The sequence below is a fragment of the Oreochromis aureus genome, linkage group 6 (assembly GCF_013358895.1).
Source record: "Oreochromis aureus strain Israel breed Guangdong linkage group 6, ZZ_aureus, whole genome shotgun sequence".
NCBI lineage: Eukaryota > Metazoa > Chordata > Actinopteri > Cichliformes > Cichlidae > Oreochromis > Oreochromis aureus.
This window is the reverse complement of record NC_052947.1, coordinates 19,626,480-19,643,607: the sequence shown is the minus strand read 5'-3', so window position 1 is coordinate 19,643,607 and position 17,128 is coordinate 19,626,480. Positions and strand designations below refer to the sequence as shown.

At 39.6% G+C, this 17,128-nt stretch overlaps 1 protein-coding gene across 2 annotated transcripts in view; it reads right to left on the bottom strand.

Moving 5' to 3' along the window:
• fbxo41 (F-box protein 41) overlaps positions 1 to 17,128 on the bottom strand; it is a 65,240-nt gene that overhangs the window by 12,937 nt on the left and 35,175 nt on the right. For both annotated transcript variants that reach the window (XM_031752263.2, XM_039613019.1), the window contains exons 4-5: positions 13,929 to 14,136; positions 7,223 to 7,296 (exon numbers count right to left, since the gene is read on the bottom strand). In XM_031752263.2, coding sequence (XP_031608123.1) covers positions 7,223 to 7,296; positions 13,929 to 14,136 — 282 coding nt within the window. The remainder of the gene's footprint in view (positions 1 to 7,222; positions 7,297 to 13,928; positions 14,137 to 17,128) is intronic.

The window sequence follows — 17,128 nt, the reverse complement described above, 5'->3', positions numbered from 1 at the left end:
CCCAACTAACAGTGCTTGTAAAAACAGCTTACGTTTCAGATCATCAGACAAATGTAAAGAACCCAGAACTAAAGAAGTACAGTCCTCACTTGACTCAGTTAAGGTCAGAGTTCACGATTTAACAATAAGAAAGAGACTGGGCAAAAATGGCATCTATTGACCAAAATGTCCAGCTATCAGGTCACACCCTGAAGCTCAAGAAACACTTGGGTTATGAAGCAGGACAATGATCCAAAACATACCAGCAGGTTCTGGAGCAGCCTCGTCGAAGTTTGGACCTAAATCTGATTGAGATGCTTTGGTATGACCTGAAACAGGCCGCTCATGTGCAAAAATCCTCCACTGTGGCTGAATTACAACAGTTCTGCAAAGAAGAGTGGGCCAAAATTCCTCCACAGCCGTGTGAAAGACTCATTGCCAGTTATCATAGACCCTTGATTGCAGTTCTTGCTGCCAAAGATGGCACAGCCAGTTATTAGGTTTAGAAAGCAATGACTTTTTCAGACAGGTAGGCTTGGATAGCCTTTATTTCCCTAAATAAATGAAATCACAATCTAAAAACTGGATTTTGCATTCATTCAGGTTATCTTTGTATAATATTAAACTTTGCATGTAAGTGTAACAAATATGCAAAACAACTAAGATACCATGACAGCATAAATAGTAAATAGTAGTTGAAACTGCGACCCTATTCAGGCCTTCCCCGTGCAGATACTGAATTTAACTCGACTGATTTAATGGCACATTCAAACATAGAATTGCTACACACAAAAGTCTCAAATACACAAAAGACTTCATTGTTGTAGCTTCTTTAAATTCATTAGCTACACGTTCATGTTCTTCTGATCAGTAAAGGCCTCAGGGCATTGCTAACAAAGACTAATATCCTCAGAGGTCCACTGAAGACAACATCAGTGCTGCCATAGAGTATGACAGAACAGCTAGGCTAGTGTCACCAACGAGGAAGCGCCGCACTTCAGGTTACTTATTGTCAAATCAGGGTAAATTTTGTGAATACGAGCTAATACAGTCCTTAAAATAACCTCCCAGCCAACTCAAGCAATAAGCAGTTACAGTTATCAGCCTTTCAAAAGTAGGACAATTTTCTTCTTCTCTTTTTCTTCGATTCTCAGTGCTTCTTTTTCTCAGCATAACAAGGAGAGCAAAAACATCTCCATGCATCATTTTAGGAATAAAAGTGTAAGCGAATCACAGGTAATACAGCGGATGGCACTAACTAGAAATTCCAAGTCAGGATCCACCATAGTAGAAATGCATAAAATGCCACAAACATCAATTTATATTCTGTAAAATGAAAACGATGATCTCAGTTTATCGTTTAAACAACAAAACTGGGACAAACCTGGGCTACACTGCAGTCTAACAAGCTGTCTGTAAAGCTGCAACATCATCAACATGACAGACTGCACTCATGTTTTGCCAGTATTAAAATCTATAAATACCTATAATGTGAAATGAATATATATATATAATAAGAGACTATGAGTAAGAATTGGTAATTTCAGAGTCCACATAGCATCAAACAGTAAATAATAAACAGCTCAACAAGCAGCTCCCTTCTGTCTCATCTTACAAAAATAACTAACAAGTAAATCAATATGAGAAGACTTGCACCAAGAACGTGAGACCGTTACATCTGTACAGTGTACAGTTATAACAGGTTCTCTTCGATGACACTACATACAAAAAACAGCAGTTAAAGTAGATAAATAACAGAGTGGGAACTCTGCATACATGGTGGTAAAGAGCTACATAATACTGCAGCAGCAGTCGTGACAGCTGCGTCCACCGACCTGAGGATGAAAACTGCAGCAAGACTAAACACAGTCAACCTCTTAGCTGCAACTCCTCCAGCTCACTGACAGACAGTGGTCCCACTGGTAGAGATACTGGTACATGGTAACACAGTTAACACTATGAATGCTGCCAGTAGTATCACAGACTCCAATGAGTTCTTTAATGCCACTGCAACAGCGAATGAGAAGTACAAGATCATGGTGAAAGAACTATCCAGACTAAAGTCTCTCAAGAAAGCCCAGAGAGACTTTAGTTGCTAACAGAGGTGGACAGAGAAGTGCAAGAAGATACCTATCAGTGAGTCCCAGAGAGACAGAAGCCAAGAGTATTAATACTGTATCCTCTAAATCGAGACAACAGGACACATGAATGAGTCAGCCAGAGCTGAGACTGAGCAAAAGTGAAAAGACACAACATCAATGCTAAGAGCCTGGTGGGCCTCGAAGTAGATGCCAAAAACACAAAGACAGACATTCAGCAGACTGACTGGTTAACACAGGGCAAAACACTCCTGATGGTCAAGGATTCGTAAACGGGTAAAACACTAGGGATTTTCTAGCTCCTGAGCAGAGTAGACAAATAAGAAAAGCTCAGAAGGACGCTAAGAAGAGAATATGGTGAAAGCATTTCTAATTGGTTGACTGTTGAATACAAGTGCCGAAAGCACAGAGCTTGACACTAGATCTGGCTAACAGGTCACTGATAACCTTCCTGACCAAGTGACCTGGACAGTGCAGAGAAAGCTCTGTGACAATTACAGGTGTTAGACAAGTTTACTTCAAAACTGACCCATAATCTCCCAAAGGCAGCACCATTTATGGTTGCAAACAAGCAAACCTGATGGGGGTGGGGGTGACCTTTACTAATAACACAGGCACTGTTTCTTACTTCTAAGCTGACAAAGAGTGTAAGCATGTTTGTTTTTATGCATCCTCAAGAAACCCAAAGTGTGCCAAGAAAATATCCTCCACACTATCACAAAACCAGCTGCCTGAAAAACTGATGCAGGTAAGGACGAATCCATGCTTTAGATGTTTGCAGCACATTCAGATCCTACCATCCAAATAAGACTCATCAGACCAATCAACATTTTTCCAATCTTCATGCTTCGTCCTGTAACTTCATCTTCATCACAATACATCAAGGTTTGAAGTGTTGTGTATTCAGAGATGCACCTAAAAGTAGATGGGTTGTAGCTAAGCAGTCTGGCCATTCTCCTCTAACCTCGCATCAATAACTGAACTGAACTGACAAGAACTGATGCTTACTGGATATTTTCCCTCAAACCATTAGCTGTAATCCCAAGAGATAGCTGTGTGGGAAAAACACAGCAGATCAGCAGTTTCTGAAATACTCAGACCAGCCCGTCTCGTACCAACAACGATGTCATGCCCAAAGCCACTTAAGTTACCTGTTTTCTGGTTAGTTTGAGCTTCAGGAGACTGTCTTCACCATATCTACATGCCTAATGCAGTGAGTTGCTTCTGTATGATCGGCTGATTAGGTGTGTGTCATGGCTGCCGTTTTCAGGTAACTTCCCATGTTTGAGTCCTGCATTTGGGTCCTACATGCTCCCACACAGCCGAACTTTGACAGTATGTGATAATGTGTAGTTGAACAATGTACCCAATAAAGTGACCACTGTTTCTGTTTCTGCAATATTTCTGTTGAAAAAAAATCCTGAATTACATTCAGCAACATCTGAAAGGCATTTCAGCGAAATTCAGGAAAATAAAATGTACCTGAGTCACATCGATGGGTGTATTTTTTCAGAAATTTCAAGGTTATTCTTGATGTTATGCAATAGGAAGCAAAACCCATGAAAGTTGATTCATGAGGCTGCACAATTTTTTGTGTAAACTTTTGCAAACTGATGATTGGTATCCTTTTCTTTTTCACTCTGGATTGATGCTTGTGCAGCAATGTCTATTTAAACAGTAAAATAGTGACCAGTGACTTTGGACTGCCAACTTTTTATTGTATGTCTTTAGTAAATCTTGATTATAAGTTTTAATGGGAGTTTGAAGTTGTGCAAATTGAGTAACTTTGCCTGTAAAATGGTCTGAATACAATCTTTATCCTTAAACAGCTATTAATAACCGAAGGCAGAAGGCTTACACAGTTGTTCTCGGGCGTCTGTGCGTGTGTGTCGTGCCATCACTTATTTAATGGGGAAGGCCTGACAGGCTCTGCGTGACGTCAGAGAAGGGAACACATTCACGCACCAACTGGGGATGACAGTTGGGTCGGTACATGATGGCACGCCATGTGTTTGAAATCTCCAGTGGAGACCCAGAAATACTTCAGTCACACCTCGTGTAGTGAGACGTCTGACCTGCGCCTCAGCGCTGTCACTGACTGAGAGCATCTGTGACATTTGGTTTGGATAGATTCAATTTTAAGTCAGGTTTCAACACTATAGATTTGATGTTCACATTAGTAGTTGGCGAGTACTGTGCTCACAAATTTGCACATTAGGAATCTGGATTAAACAGTCTTCTCTCAATATTTAAAAAAATAAATTCACATTCGCTAAGTTGAGGCTTTGCAAACACATGATCACTGACCACATGACATTAACTTGTCGGCCATTTTTAGACACGTGACTATCGTGGTGATAATACAGGATCCAGTGAATAAGGCCCCAGTCATACAAGCCTACAGACTGCACCGCCACCATCTGGTAAATAGTAGTCATCATGGAAAACTGAATATTTCCCAACCTGTTATGAGTCATTGCTGGAGGTTGGTGGCAGCGACTGGGAACATGATCGCTAAAGTCCTAGTCACAGAGGCCTACAGTCAGTGACTCCATGGCAACCAGCAGGTAAAAACACATATTCCCCCAAAACCTCTTCGTGATTGCTCCAGTTGCTAGCACATTGCTGCAGTCTTGTTTGAACGGATGTGTCAGCTTTTTGGAGACCATTTGCTTTCAACTTAAAAGCTGCGCCATTTGAAACCTCTGAGACACATCTTTTGCTTTGAGGCCAAACCTTCTACATGTCCAGCTTGCGTTGCACTTTCTTAAACTCTACTGATGCTTGGCTAATGTGAAAAAGTACAGGTTTATATTGGAATATGCTAGCAAGGTTTGGGATTTAGCACCATCTTTGCAAACAATTTCCAACCAGTTTCCATAACAACCAGTGGTTGTATAACGTCCAATGTGGCAGACACATAAGAAGCAATGTGAGTCCTGAAAAATCAGCTGTTTAGTTTAAAAACAACAATATCATGGAATACTGAAAAATGAATTGCCATGAAATCTGTTACAGATTGTTTGGTCTAATTAGAAGGAAAAAATATATATAAAGTTGATGACCTACATAATCATTTACTGCTTTACTTTGAAATCTCTGAACTGGTAACTAGTTCCTCTCTTTGTTTCTATTTTCCCGCCAATTAGTCACCCAGTATTTATAGAGCCCTCCTTCCTTCCGTCCTCTGCTTAACTGTCTCAGCATTTTGTAGAGCTGTCCAGTATTTTCTGTAACTTTGTGATTCTATTGTGTATGACATCCTGCTAGTTTTTCGACCACAGTTTCTCTGTCTCTTGCCTGCCCCTTCTGTCAAGTGTTAGCTTCTTGAACGTGTGCATGACCCAAGTTTTGAACACTGAAATGAGTTAAAGTCTTTAACCTGCCTCGGAGGCTAGACAAGATAACAAATACTAACTTTTGAAAAAGTGTACCAGACAGATGTTTAGAAATCTTGCTTAATTTTTTTAAATTAAATTGTTGAATTTTAAGAAGACAATTGTTGTTTTAAAAGAAAGCTTTGTACCATTTTAGGAGTTACTGTGTGCATCTGACTTTAAAGTAAACTCCTTCATGTCTATAACCTGATGTTATGTATCATGTGAGTATAAGAGATATATGTACTACAGTAATCTTTGGATTTTATATATAAACAAAAAAAACAGAAAAAAAACAAAAGAAGTCACAAAAATATTAACATACTATTGTTTTTTCAAACAATATTATGACAGTTGCTGGGGATAGAAGTATTTATACACAATACTGGCAATGTTGAACCTCAAAAGGTGAGGACCAGCAAGCACAGCAGACTGCTGTTAAAAGCTCTGGGAATCCATTTCCAAGTAACTGACAGATTGTGTTTCACTACACGAGCTCCGAGCAGGTACAAAAGATGAAGTGAACTAAAAGCATTTAAAAGCCAACTATAAAATCTCCACCTAGACCGAAAAAACGCTCCCAAAAACAACCGTAAAATATGCACATTTCAGAGCTGCCTAATTATCTGGTGCGAGACATATAATAATAATTAGAACAAATTAAATAAGACAATTAAAAGCATGGATCATTGCCATTTTACTCAGCAGTAAAAGTACCATTAAACGAGAGACTATCATGGGCTTGGGGTCTTGTATAGTATTTGCTGAGCTGTGGTTCCTGTTGTGACGTCACTGATTTTCTTTCTTTATTGTTCTAATGTTTATATTTCTATTTCCTCGTCTTTGTCTTCATCTGTTTTTGTCCACTTCCTGTTTTATTTCAGTAAATGACTTTTCCTTGCATCTATCTGGTTACTTGAATTCACTGTTTGAATTTTTAATTTTAATTTAGGAAGGTTTCTGAGTGAAGCGACCTGGAAGTGGCAGCCATTGAGATTTTCCAAACACAAAGGAAAGGAGCGCCACTGATTCCTTTATTAGCTCTTTTAGCAGAGGATGCACTGGACCATCCTTTCTGAAAGCAGAGAAGATCATTTTAACTAATCATTTATAGTGATGCACCACCTGAGTAACGTCTATTGTTGTATTGCGAGCCTTTAGAATTATTATAAAATCATTTGTTATTTCGGGTCAGCTGTGAGTCATAAGTGACGGATGGTGGGGAATTTTACTTCAGCCATAGAAATCATAAATAAGAAGTACCATTAACTTAACCAAAATCATGGCATATCAGATAAATGAGAGGAAGGGAAAAATTGTGTTTTTGATAAAAGGGCAAACTCTTAAGTTTGTGTGGTCCTGAGGATTAAGGCTCGGGTGGAACGCAGGATTTATACAGAGAATAAACATCTGGACATTTGACATCTGTGTGTAACACTGTGTAGAAGAACACAAGACATTATTTACCATCAGAACCCGAGCGGTCAGTATGTTATTGAAAATGCATTTAGTGAAAGTGCACATTGCTGTTTTTTGAAGTTTTTTCTCCCAGCAGTCACATATTGTAACATTCGGGGGGTCAAACAACAAAGGCTTGCTTTTTGGCAGTATTGCCTGCCTCAACATCCTGCTTTTGCATCCTGATTCCAATGTACATCAACATTTGTTTCATAAAGCTCTTCATGGTACAATGGTACTATGAATGGATAACTCATGGTGGGAGGTCTCACTATGTGTCGCATGTACAGCAGTGTGTTGCTGACCCACCCTGTGCTGGGGGAGGAACGTCGCTCTGACACTTGGTACATTCCCCTCGTGCTCCCAGAGATGCTCGAGTTTCTCTGGAGAGAGAGAGAAAGACAAAGAAAACAAAGAGTCGGATCAAACGTGTTATTAAGAAAATGTCCTGTTTCCCCATCGTTCTCAAACATTATTTTACAGGCTGATCGTTTTTTTATGATAGAGAAATGCGAGCATACATATTTTACCAAAACACAAAATACAACAAGACATTTAATTGAAGGACAAGATACTGTATGTATTACTAACAAACAGCTGTCGCACTAAATTAGAACTGCTACAAAAATAAAATGAGTACAGAAGCCTGCTTAAAAAAAAATCCCACTGGAAGTGGAATGAAATCACAGAAAATGAAACTGCAGCCTATTTTGCAGTTATCTGGGGAAGGTTTTCTAAACGTATCTCAAACAGGCTCCATTACTTCTGATTTTTGTCAAACAGAATACAATCTTGACTAGAATGAATAACAAAAGTGGTTTTCTGATTAAAGGTAATTGTGTGTGATTCAGTGATGTGTTTTCATCACATTTCATTTTCTTGATTTGAGATGTTACTGTACCGTACACACGAGCACGGCATCTGAACAGGATCATTGTCGTGAATAGGTGTGAGTGCAACACGATCATTTGTCTGTATCAGCCACACGACAGACTGGTAACCTGTCCAGGGTGTAACCCACCTTTTGCCACATGACAGCTGGCAGAAGCTCCTGCAGCCCTGAATTGGATAACCCAAAGAAAATGGATGGAAAGTAGTCAAAATATCTTTTTCTAGAGCAAAATGCTGGATGGACCTGACTGACTGAGCAATCAATACTTCTATCCATCCACTGTATTCACTGCAGAGAGAACCCTGCAATCTAAAATATTTGGTTGCAGCTCTGAGAGCAGGTTTTTAAAATCTATTTGCTTGTAAGTGTGCAATCTGACTCTCTGTGTTTGCCAGCGCAAAATCTTCCTTGTCGCTCTTTCACACCGTGCTCAAAGCTGCATGTGCACTGGAGTGTGCGTGTGTGAAGCCATGCCAGGTGGAACTCTGTGTACCAAACCGGCGACGTGCCACAGAGGGAAAATGTGCACAAACACAGACAGTCTCCCTCCCTCTTTTCTCTGCTTCACTCACACAGCTTGTTTGTGGGCCACTGCCAGTGAAAATGGACCGTGGAGGAAACAGGCGAGCATCATCCGTGCCTTTCATTCCTGGACAGACTGCAGTGAAGGCAGAGCAGGAGCACATCTCCAAGAAATGGTTTTAATGAAATGCATTCATTGGGAGGTATAACTCAATTTGGGTGACTTAAATTCGAGCCAAACGTCAGCATTTGTCTATTTCTACCTCTTCTCCTCTCTGTTACAAACCCAAAACACAATAAAGAATCACAGTCAGATTAAAGCTGCTGTATATTTCACTCATTCTCTGTGAAAATTATATTACAGTCAGCCTGGAAAGAACAACAGAGTGAGCAGATAAACCATCCCTTCTCTCACCACCAGTCCTAAAATACCCCTGTCACTCTAAAACCTGTCTCCTAGGAAGATGAGGGCGACCTTCCTCAGGCCATATAGAGAGGTGGAGACATCGCTGGGCTTCCCTTGACAGTATAACAAGGTGCCAACCAGTTAGTGCCTCCACACTTGTACTTGTCATGCTGATTATTCATAGTCCTACAGTGCACAAGCATGGAGACAAGAAACTGACTACATGTAGGTAGTTTCAGGTCATTCACAGGTCACATGGTTCTCTAATATTTCAAACCACAACAACAATCACCTTGAGATACTTTATATTGTAAGTTAAAGATCCTACAATAATACAGAGAAAACCCCAAATGTCAAACAACGTTTTATGAGCAACCGCATGGCGAAAATGTGAAAACTCTCCTTTAACAGGAAGGAAGGAACCTCTGGCAAAAGCACTTAGCTTAGTGCAGATTTAGGGATTTTGTATTTGTTCACACTAAAGTACAACAAGGAAGGCAACCTCCTTGCAACTAGTAAAAAAAAAAATATATATATATAAATTAGGGATGCACCGATACCGATACTGGTATCGGGTATCGGGGCCGATACTGTAAAATGTGTGTGTACTCATACTCGTAAAAGTTAACCGATACCATGAACCGATACTAACTTATTTCATCAGTCAGAGGGTGGCTGGTCATTTCTGTTGTAGTTTTTTAGATTGGCCACTAGGGGGACATCCAGCGCTAAACAGGCACAGGGTTAGGCGAGTGAGACTGGCGGCTCCAGATAAAAAAGAGAAACTGGAGGCTGCTGTAGCTAGGCTAAACAAAATGTCAGCAGTGTGGACCACAACAGCCAACTTTAACTCAGGTTTTGGAAAAGAGATTAAAAATGTCAAGAGAAAATCCACTGGCAGTTAAAACAACAGAGGCTCTGACTCATTTTATTTCTCTGGATGACCAGCCAATGCCAGTCGTGGAAAAAATAGGATTGAACCGTCTTCTCGGCATACTCGAGCCGCGATATGAAATTCCCAGCCGCCCATACATCAGGGAGATAATGGTGCCAAAACTTTCTGAAGAGGTAAAGACAAGCAGTGTGTGCGCGATGTCAGTCCTCAGTTTAACGGCACAGTGGACTGATGATCCACGGGCAGATGAGGAGTTTGTTCGTCAATGCCAAATACTTTCGTTATTTTGTTTGTTCGTTTACAATATGGACACTCTGCAATAATTTAAAAGTTTATTTTATTCTCAAACATAATTTGTATTTATTTTATTCCAAACAGAAGTGTTTATTTATTATTCTGAAAGCTCGAGACAGTGCCCAATAGTTCAGTGATATTTTGTTAAATTACAATGTGGATACTCCGCAATAATTTAACAGAAGTGCTTATTTTTCACTTGAAATTTTTTTGTGGTCATTTTTATTAAGATTTTATTTTTTATCGGCAGAGAATAAAATAAAACCTGTCTTCCAGTTCATTGCATTTGTGAGTGTGTGTGTGTGTGGTAGAAGTATCGGTTTTTTTTCAGTATCGACAAGTACTCAGATCCAAGTATCGGTATCGTATCGGTTTGAAAAAATTGGTATCGTTGCATCCCTAATATAAATATCAGTGGTTTTGCATTCGGTAACTGATTGCAAGTAGTTGCAGCTACCAGCTGGTCACCAAGTGTTTAAATGTGCAACAGTATCATTCAGTTTCCATCACGTGGCGACTGCACATTTCACCTGATGGGAGGCAACCATTCTCCAAACAATCACAGTCCAATTCAGACTGACTGAACTCTCAGACAGATTGGATAACCAACTGGTTTGCAAGCAACTGCCATGTAATTTATAAACAAATTCAAACTGCCGGCACATTTCAACCAGTCTGAGTCAGTCTGCACTGACGAACGCAACACATCTGCAGCACGTCTCCTTGTAACAGGGGCCTGCACTGGTTATATTCTGGTTATGTTCCTATGTGAAACCGAGGTTGTTGATTTCCTGTTTTAATTTTGCAGTTAAATCGCCGTCCTGCAGTAACTATGTCACCATCTGAGCAGGAATTTCTGTGTGTATGAGGCTCTGGGTGAACTCTAAATGTGAGCAGTTAATGTGAATTTCTGTCATCTGTTGCAACAGATTTGCAACAGATAACAGCAGACTTGCAATTTTTACCATTTTATGACAGTTAATCGCCCATTAACCACACACAGACTCCATGCCAATGCCAACTTCACCTCAATCAATCGCAAACTGATTGCAGACTGGCTCTTGCAAAAAAAGTCACTTTGAAAATGGAAACTGACTGCGAGCACTGCTGGTCCCTGTCTTTAAAGGAACAAGATCGCAAGTTCGTTGCAACTATTGCAATAATTGTGATTATGGCACAGTCTCCAATCAGTGTTTTCCCTACAGTGTGACTATAGCAGGCTTTTTGTCTGGTAAGTTGATAGTGGTTTATGGTGTTAATGTTTTTATAACCTCTTCTGAGACTGTTGTGTTCCTTGATACCTGCTGGATTTGTCAGTGTTAGAAAGGTTTGTGATCTGCGATAACTACAGCAGAAGAGGTTGAAGAGAAATACTTGTTTTCTGCTGTTCTGTCTGACATGAACTCGGATGAATGAAATGTGCATTAGTGCATTCTTATCCTCATCATGCTCGTGGGCTGCATAAAATGTTACCAAGAGCCACACTTTAAGAGCCCTGACCTTAGAAAGAAGGATCACTCTGAATCAATACATTCGCTCTTCTGAATCATCACCTTTGTCTGCCCTGATGCCCTGAAAGGTTCACTCGATGGTTTGAGGATGAAAATGAGGTGAATCATATGCTACAGCCAGATCTCAACCCAACTGAAGAGCTACTGGAGAATTTGGACCGATTGGTCAGATAACATCCAATAATGGAATATCATTTGGAAAACATGTGGCCACAGTGGCCCAACTCCTTAGTAAAACACTTTATTTTGAAGATTTGTCTATAATTGGTCACCTGACTATAAAGTGATAACCCGAGGACGCCGACATCATCTGTGCACTCGGAGACGGTAATCTTAGGACACGATTCCTCTCAGGCAGCTCTGCACCACATCACATCTGATTAAAAATCATGCTGAAATCTTGAGCGAGAGCAAGAACTGTTTCCATGGCAGCATACACATTAGTGCATTGTGAAACAGGTGACCTCTTTTTTTTCCATAAGTGTCGTACAATAATTTGAATACGTGACATTAAGAACAGACTCTGTGTGCTTTTATAGCTTTTTTTAATCATTGTGTAATACGGCAAAACAAAAGGAGCAAGGAGGCATGGTTCAAGCACCGAGCCTGGAGATGAAGAGCTGCATTCCAGTTTTCTTTTTCATGGGAGCACACTTTCTGATCAGGATGTACCGAGCTGCACAGCTTCACTGTTCCAACAGCTTTGATGCTGAATGCTGTAACAACTGTAAAACTGTACCTACTGTATACCTACTGTAATAAATCCCTTGATGAAGGAGCATCACATTGATGAGTGTCATGAGTATAAAATAAAATGCTTTGTATATTATCAGTTCAATATATACAGCTAGGCTCGCCCACATATCTTTGAAGAAAGGAATTTGTTTTATCCCCTTTATTTTAATTTAAAGCACTTTGGTTATAAATGTGCAATATTAATAAACTGCACTTGCATATATAGAGCACATGGATATTAACAAAATCAAATCTATAGAAAACATAATCTCTTGTACAACGATATTAGGACTCACTTTATATCCAAACAATACAACCTTAAATAAAAACATCTGCACAGACTAATTAAAGTCTACAAGACGATACCAAATGACTTAAAAGGCATCAAACAAATGTTCACAATGCACTTTCACGCTCTCGTGTTCCACTAACAAACCCAAAGCCTAAAATCTGAGCTGAAACACACACAAACTTGCTATGAAGTGATTCCATTTTTAATTTTTGCAGTAAGGCACTGCAAACATATGCTGTGTATTTACATACGAGCAAAGTGGTGACATTTATCAATGTCAGTGGGTAAGTTTTATCTGTTGTGTCACATGAATTTTGCACTAATTGTTTCAGAAGGAGTGATAAAGAACTCATTTTTGTTCATTTATTTTAGAGCCTGACTGACCGATGCAGGATTTTTAACAATGTTATTTAGTGATTTAAAAATACGGGGGAAAAAAATATGGGGATTCTAAATATGACTAAACATAGTTTGCATCCAAATATCACGTCACGTTTGACCTCTGATCTCACTTTTAATTTTCACATCTGTCTTTCTTACAAGTTGACCGTAAAACGTGTTAGATATTTATAAGCGAGTATTGCCAAAGGACTGAGCTGTCTAGTTATCTAGAAATATCCTGTAGTATAATATGATATACTATGCACAGGTTGTTCATGTCCAGCTATTTACAAATCAATACCTATTTCCATGATCTACTCCTACATAAAGTTTACAATACTATTAAAATATAATGCAGTACTATTCCCTTAAAGGTAAATACTGCCCAGGGAGTGACGTGCCGGCAGAGGTTTGTCTTGTTTTGTTTCTCAGGGGTAATAACTGCTCCGAATAAGCAAACCGAATAAAACTATCAGAATTTGTTGCATCACTAATCCAGAATTATATCTTATTTAATTTCAACTGCTCATATGTGAAAAACAGGCAGCGACTACCCTTCAGTTCAGTAAAACACAGCAGACTTGCTGTCTCAGGCATCTTGAAGTCTATTACCGGTTCGAGCTGTGGTGCATTACAGAGGCATAAATCAATACAATCTATGCTTATGTACTTTTCATCAGCAACAAGCTGCTCTGTTAATGACTGCCAGAATGCTGCAAGTGGAGTTTCCTGCAGTTTAAGGAGTCTTTAAGAGTCTCTACTTAAAAGTCACTACTAAGTGTTATTGAAACATTACTTATTTGCAATAAAACTAAGAATGTTACTTACTTTTGCCAGTTAAAATATTATGCCAGTTTAAATGTGCTACAAATTTACATAGAAAAAGTTCATAGGAAAATAAACCGACAAAATCAGTGTGATAAGGAGCAGTTAAATACTTAAAAACCAATTTGTACAGCAGGTGTCGTTACGTATGGCAGAAAATATGTTATATATTATATGCACTATATATATTTTTTATTTTGACAGGAACTCTCACACGTTTCATAGCGTGAACCTACAGCAATGTGTATTCAAAGATCCTAACCTGGCGTCCGTTGCCCTTCGAGGCCTGCAGGCTGCAGCGTCCCAGGCTGCCGTTCGGCGTGGTGCCACAGCTGCTGATGATCTGCAGCTGTTTTTCAGCCCGGTCGGCTCGGTCCAGAAGCTCCTCAATGAACTGCTGCAAGCGTACCTTAGCGTTGGCTTCACGGGCCGCCGTCTCCTGAAGGAACTGGTCAATCTGGGCGACCTCCCTGTGGGCGCAAGGGGAAGAAGTGTGAACCTTACCTTCTTGCTGGAAGCTAGGATTCTTAAAATATGATATTTGGAAGGCTGTGGGGTAAATTACAGATCTGCTAAACCTCCTTCATGGCAGAAACATTCATGTCCTGATGACATTTTTGCGTACACAAGTTTATTAATGCATTAATGCATACGGATTCTGCCTTCAAAAGCCTCTCTCACGCATCCACCAGCTGTATTGCCCTTTTCTGAAAACAGACACTGAGGGTTGATGACACAGATAAATAAACAATACAACCACAAAAGCAGAGAGAGTAGAGGGTGAGAGAGCAGCTGGATACTTGCACTGCAAACACAGCAGGGCAAATTCCTGTCATTTCAAGGGACAGCGTGTGACCCAGACAGCCTTGGTCTTAATTTCAGGGCAGTTTAATAGTCTCAGATGCATTTTGCATTCAATTATAGTTGCACTAGTTTCTGTAATAGCTTCCCCTGTTGGCACCATATGTGTGTGAGGGGAGTAGGAACCGGTAGAAGAGAAGACAGCTTAATGAAATCAATGACAACTTGTTAGCCAGCTGCAAAAGCTTCAGAACAAAAGCTTCTCATCAAGTGTAAGTTTATCTAAAACTAATAATGGACAGATGCCGACCGACTCTAAATGTCTCTAAGAGTGAAGTGACCCAGAAGTATCTGTGTGGCAGCCATAATAAGAGCTGCTCTAGATACTGAGGAAAGGTGCTCTAGTGCTTCCTTTATTACCTCCTTTAGGAGAGGACACACTGGACCATCCTTTATCCAAGTAAAAGAGGTCATTCATAGCAGTTTCAACCAATCATAAAAACAATAACATACCTGCTAATTCAATGTTAGTTATGAATGCATTTTTGTATTTCATGCCATAACCTGCAGGTATGATTTGACTTTTGACACCAACCCACAGTTCCTAAATTACTTACATCGAAGTTAGTTTGAACTTGATTAGGGGTTCAGTGTAGTTCAATTTGTATTTGTTTTTTTAAGCAGTCAGATTCACCTTTCCTTCATACTGTGATACTGATTGGAAAGTGATTCGGAAAAGGAGAAAGGAGGTAATTTTTCTGGACTGTACCGTAAGTCAGATGAGAGAGAAGCTGATCCTACTGACTTAGAGCTGAATAGGGACATAAAGATAATAAAAGATGAATAAACAGGTAAACAAAAAAAATGCAATGAAAATATATCAGTAAATGAATGAAAGTAAAATAAAATAAAAAGGAAGGTCTTGCGTTTGCTTTTAAAAATCTCAACAGTCTCAGCAGCCACCAGGTCAGAGACTGCTCCATAAACATGGAGCACAATAACGAAACGATGTCTTTGTGTCTGGGAGCCTTAAAACAGCAGAGACCTTACAATTGGTGTAATGTGGCCTCCCTCTCTGGTCCTTGCCAATACGTGCAGCCGAGTTTTGAAGTTACAGCGGTGGCCAAGATTTCTCTGGAAGAGGATTGATCTGATCGATTAATCCTGTAAGCGTGACTCGGTGTCTCTGCATTCGCTTAAAAAAGACACGGTCGGACTCTTGCAATGTGCTTGAAATAATAAAACACGGTAACTTATTGTGGGCAGCAGAGACAAAGCTTTAGCTTTTTAGCTGAAAAATAATAAGAAAAATAATAAAATAATACACAGCTTGAATAGATGGTATTAAACAACAAGCAAGTCTGAACACATCATAAGTCGGAAGAGAGCAAGTTCCACAATTTAGGACCCACAGTCCTTTGATCTTTTGAAAAGTTTTCCCTTGTTGCCTGATACAAACTAAAAATCTGTCTTTTACTCATTTCCAAATCTACAAAAATATGTGAATGTAATATTTAATGCTCATCAATCCAAATGTCTACAGCTTCCAAAAGCTGTAGGTCTTTTTCCTTTACTGCTCTCTGACTGCGTCCTTACAAACAGCCCAGTGTTTACCGTCTAAACAATGTCAGACAGGAGAGCTTATTAAGCCATCTGACCTTGAGGAAGCAAAAGAAAAGTTCAGAGGATTCCTGCAGACATGGAATGGAGACATATAGTCCGTGTCGCTGCCATTTAAATGGATTTGTGGTCATGAAACAAGCAAAGCCACTTATTTCATGTCAAATTAATGTCAAACATCCGCTGTTGCTAAACCATCATACGATGCAGAATCCAAAACAGCAACAACACACACAATTTCCTGAAATGGGGACAAGCTGAGATAAAAATAGCTTCGAGCCTGGCACAGATAACTTTTCTTGTCTTCAGGCAAAGATTATAAAAAATACGACTCCAAAATTAGTCAAGGTAGCAAACTGTAGGCCAGCAATAAATGTGCTTTAACATCAGTGAGTAAATAATCAGCGAGTCTGGAAATTATGTCAAAATCAAACGGCTTCTCTCCACGATGAAATGTGATCAACTGTGATTACAGCTCGGAGTCACTTAGTAATTGCTCACAACATGAGATAGCATGATTTTTATCGAGTGCTCACTAACCGAATTGTATAAAGTTGAGCGTAAATTGATTAAGAGGCCTGCTACTGTACACTATCTACACGGCTCGAGATAAAAATCTTTGTGTTCATGTACACAGAAAACACGAAGCATGTGTGTCTTGTTGTAAACCGTTTTATCTCACCGTCACCACACTGTTATCTCTCAACTGTAGTTTTGCAAAAGGAAAAAGGGGAAAATTCAGCCCAACACATTTAGGTGATTTTATCACCGGGGCCAAACTAAACATACAGACAGATGCCAGGATCTGGTCTTAGCCAACATGAAGATAAAAAACTGTTCAGCAGAGAACAAAGTTCTCCAGAGGACTTTAAGTCTTTAGATATATTTAAATCCAAATGTTAATGTTATGTTTCCACAGCTTGTCTTTGTCCTGTCTTTCTTCCTTCATCCCAACAACTCTGTATGCTAGTTGAAGGGTACATGACCCACATGACGACACTGAATTTGAAAATCTGTATGTAAGTTTATAAGTAACTCCTG